This window comes from Mus caroli, unplaced genomic scaffold (assembly GCF_978045245.1).
Source record: "Mus caroli unplaced genomic scaffold, Mus_caroli_1 scaffold_9, whole genome shotgun sequence".
In the NCBI taxonomy this organism is placed as follows: Eukaryota; Metazoa; Chordata; class Mammalia; order Rodentia; family Muridae; genus Mus; species Mus caroli.
Window position 1 is genome coordinate 128,608,990 of NW_028227264.1, and position 3,884 is coordinate 128,612,873.

At 39.7% G+C, this 3,884-nt stretch overlaps 1 protein-coding gene across 1 annotated transcript; it reads right to left on the reverse strand.

Moving 5' to 3' along the window:
- Positions 1-263: 263 nt before the first annotated feature.
- On the reverse strand, positions 264-1,960 carry LOC110302776 (olfactory receptor 6C4-like). Its single transcript, XM_021173512.1, has 2 exons — positions 1,902-1,960; positions 264-1,209 (listed from the first exon to the last, which is right to left on the reverse strand). The coding sequence occupies exons 1-2, from the start codon at positions 1,958-1,960 to the stop codon at positions 264-266; spliced, it is 1,005 nt and encodes a 334-aa protein (XP_021029171.1).
- Between the last annotated feature and the right edge of the window lie 1,924 nt (positions 1,961-3,884).

A 3,884-nucleotide genomic window follows, 5' to 3' on the forward strand; every position in this document is an offset into this window, starting at 1 on the left:
CTGGTTTTAGTTTTAGTTTTAGTTTTAGTTTTTTTTTTTTTTTTTTTTTTTTTTTTTTTTTTTTTTTACAAAAAACAAAATTCTCACTACATATATCTTGCTCAAAAATCATTAAAAGTCTAAAATGTAAAGTTGAAATGTCTTCATGGCAAATTCATCTCAGGTGATGCATTAACTGGGAGGAGAGGCTGGCCTTGAGTGTCTGTGAGGATGGACTCAATAACAATTGCCCAGAACTCCCCTTTAGTCTGGGGTCATCTGATTCACTGGAGATTTACAATCTTCCTAGTGATATCCTTGAAGCTTTGCTTCACCTGCTTATTCCTTAGAGTGTATATGAATGGGTTCAGTAAAGGGGCAACTGAGGTATTGAGTACAGCTACACATTTACTGAAGGCAACCCCTTCTGTGGCTGAAGGCTTTATGTACATGAAGATGCAGCTTCCATAAGAGAGGGAGATGACAACCATGTGGGAGGAACAAGTGGAAAATGCCTTCTTCCTCTGCTGTGCAGATGGAATCTTCAGAATGGTCCTGATGATGCGTGCGTAGGAGAAAATCACCAGCACCAGAGTGACAATCAAGGTCACCACTGCTAAGACAAAGTCAAAGAGTTCCAGCAGCCTTGTGTCTGAACAAGCGATTTCTATGAGGGGCCCATAGTCACAGTAATAATGATTGAGCACATTGGATGCACAGAAATCCAGTTGACTGGTCAGGATGATTGGCAATAAGATGATTAAGAACCCACTCATCCAAGAGCAGAGGACCAGCAGGGTGCAGACCCTGTTGCTCATGATGGTGGTGTAGTGCAGGGGCTTGCAGATGGCCACATAGCGGTCATAGGACATGGCAGTCAGGAGGTAAAACTCAGTGGCTCCAAAGAGGATGGCAAAGAAGTACTGAGTGAAGCACCCAGCAAAGCTGATGGTCTTGATTCCTGTGGAGATGCTGAAGAGCACTCGAGGAGTAAACGTGGATGTGAAGGAGATTTCGAGGAAGGAGAAGTTCCTGAGGAAGAAGTACATGGGTGTCTGGAGGTGGGAATCGAGCAGCGTGAGGACGATGATGGTCAGGTTCCCCAGAACGCTGAGTATGTATGTGAGGAGGAGAAATAGGAAAACACAGACTTGAAGCTCTGGGGCGTCTGTGAGTCCCAGCAGAATGAATTCAGTCAAAGTCTGATTTTTAATGGCTAACACTGGCTGCCTGTGAATACACAGATGGGTTGAGACAGTGATAGGACAGGAGTCTAGAATATTTAAGATGGGTTAATCTTTTTCTATAGAATTGCAGCAAACATCTTTCCCTCAGGCTGCAGGAGCCATCTTATTAGCCTGAGAATTTTCTATGGTGCTTTTCTTAAAAAAACTTTTTTTTTTTAGTTATAATTTCTACATGCTTTTCTTCTAAATAAACACCCCAAATTATTTTCTGTTTTTAAGTTTCATTTGAACTAGCCTCTACTCAAAAACAATTCAGTTACATTTTTTGACAATTTCATTTATGTTTATAATGCATTCTGCTTATTGTTTCTCTCCCACCCTCCTTTATCACCCACCCCTCCTCTCGACCTGTCACTTTCCCAGGACATTTAGTTTTGTCTTCTGACTGATCCACTTAGTTTAACCAAGGCCAATTGTTTGATGTTGGATTGGAGCCTAGTGAGTTTATCAGAGAATACACAATAGAAGCATCCTTGTACTTTTGATCTTTTATTATGTTAATTAATTCTGTAATGATGTCTTGCCTATATTACTCACTTGACTCCAGTGGGAGAAGAAATGAGGTTAACTCACAATTGAAGAACCTTTTAGTAGGCAAATAATTTCATTAAAATTATAGTTAAGTGAAAAGTCCCACCTTCCATCTGAGTTTTGGAGTTTGTGGTCCATCATTACCAGCATCCTTTCTGTTCATTGGCTTTGGGGATCTCCTTGTCATGTCCCATTTCTTCCATCCTAGATGGTATCATCCAAAGAACAGATGATGCATCTTCTGTTAGATTACTGTTCCTGCATTTGTCCTGTACTTATATTTATTGGTAAGTGGTTTTATTGTGGCTAGAAAACAAAATTTAAAGTCAAAAGATACAAACCTCATTTAAGAGTTTCTGATGAAAACTTTAGATAGATGGGGTTGTTTACATTCTACTTTGAGAACTTGAGGAATTAGCTTTCATTTAGATGAGGAGTATTTTTCTGAATACTTATGGAACTATTATAAGAGCCACATTTATTTGACTTTTCCTAGAGTCTTTTCCATAACTCTGGAGTTCTCAATTCCTTATCAAAGGTATGTGCAGTAGATAACACAATGTATAATTTTGACACAATCTTCTGCATTCACCATTTTTTAAAAGATATTTCTGCTTGAGACTTATGAATAAGATAATGTGCTATAAGTTGCCTCTGTGTGACCCAGTGAAGAAGAGTCAGAATAAGAAAGACAATAACTTCTGAAGGAGAAAAAGGAGAGCTTTGGAAATTGTGCACAGTAGTGATAGGGTACCTAAATGTGTAGAGAAAAACACGTCAATGCATGGGAAAGAGCTCACTGGACAACTGAAGCTCCACCCTAGAGGATCTATGATAGTGGGCAGGGGTGGGGGAGCTGATTCTTATTTAAAATCAAGTCAGATGAGAATTCTTTGTCAGTTCTGACGTCAGGATGATCTCAAAGCCCTCAACAGCTTTGATTGCATCTTTCCATTTTGGTGACATGGTAATTACTTTGCAATTTAGGGTCATAAGTAGCCATTCTGTATGATTTAGAGAGCAGTGGAAGGATGGTGTCTTAGTTAGGTTTTTATTATTGTGAAGAGACACTATGACTGAGGTAACTTCTATTAAGGCAACCATTTAATTGGGGCTGGTTCATAATTTCAGAGGTTCAGTTCATCATCATCATGAAGTCAGTCAGGAGGAGGCTCTGGATCATACTGGCCAGATGAGAGCAAACATATGAGACCTCAAAGCCCCACCTCCACAGTGACACACTTCCTCCAATGAGGCCACACCTCCTAATAGTGCTACTTCCCATGGGCTAAGCATATTGAAACCACCACAGATGGCATTTCTTAGAGAAACCCTATTACTCAAAACTGAGATACCGTTGGTGTTTGAGAACTAAGAATCACTAGAAATCAGAGAACCTGAATTGAACCAGCTACAGCCTCAGAGAGAGACACAGCTTAAGGGAGCAAGAATGGAGAGCAGGAGGGCCAGGTGCTGACAAATTGCAGGAGGCTTGGCTCAGAGAGTGAAGTGAATAACTCCACCCTCAGGAAGGGAGCAGGTTTTAGCTGAGATTAACCCTGAGTTTGACAGCCTCAAGTCTGAGCTCAGGTCAATTGACTTCTGAGCCACCTACCTGCCCTACAGTGTTGTAGAGCCTCCAAATTCTGAAGCTCCAGAGGAATACTTGACAACTAGACAAAGGCAGGCTCTTCACCTGTGGAAATCTCTGGCTGTTTCTTACAATCTCAATACAAAGAAAGGCACTAGGACTAGAACATAGATGAAAGATCAGAGAGGAAATGCAGAGTCCATTTATAAAAGGGTCAAGGACACTATAGGTGACTCAAATAAACTCATTAACAAAGTAAGAAAATCAATTCAACACCTAGACAAGAAAGTTACCAAAGTTAAAAAAGAAAGGTCAATAACTTGGAGAAATTCAACAAAAACAAAGGAGGATTGAGCAAGGAAATGGAGAAACTAAACTGAGAAAGAACTAAACAGAAAATTTAGAAATGGAAGAATCAAACAACTAAAAGCAGAATAGCAGAAAACATTAATAAAAGATCATTCAGAAGAATAAATTTTTAGAATGGAGGACAAAGTTGGAATGATAACATATTCTGACATATAGAAAGGGAAACA

What these genes read in the sequence shown, in the direction of transcription:
- LOC110302776 (XM_021173512.1), bottom strand. Translation starts at nt 1,960, where the DNA reads ATGGAAGAAATGGGACATGACAAGGAGATCCCCAAAGCCAATGAACAG. An exon ending in AATGAACAGAAAGGATGCTG is followed by an intron (nt 1,210 to 1,901) that starts GTAATGATGGAC and finishes GTGTATTCACAG; the next exon opens with GCAGCCAGTGTTAGCCATTA.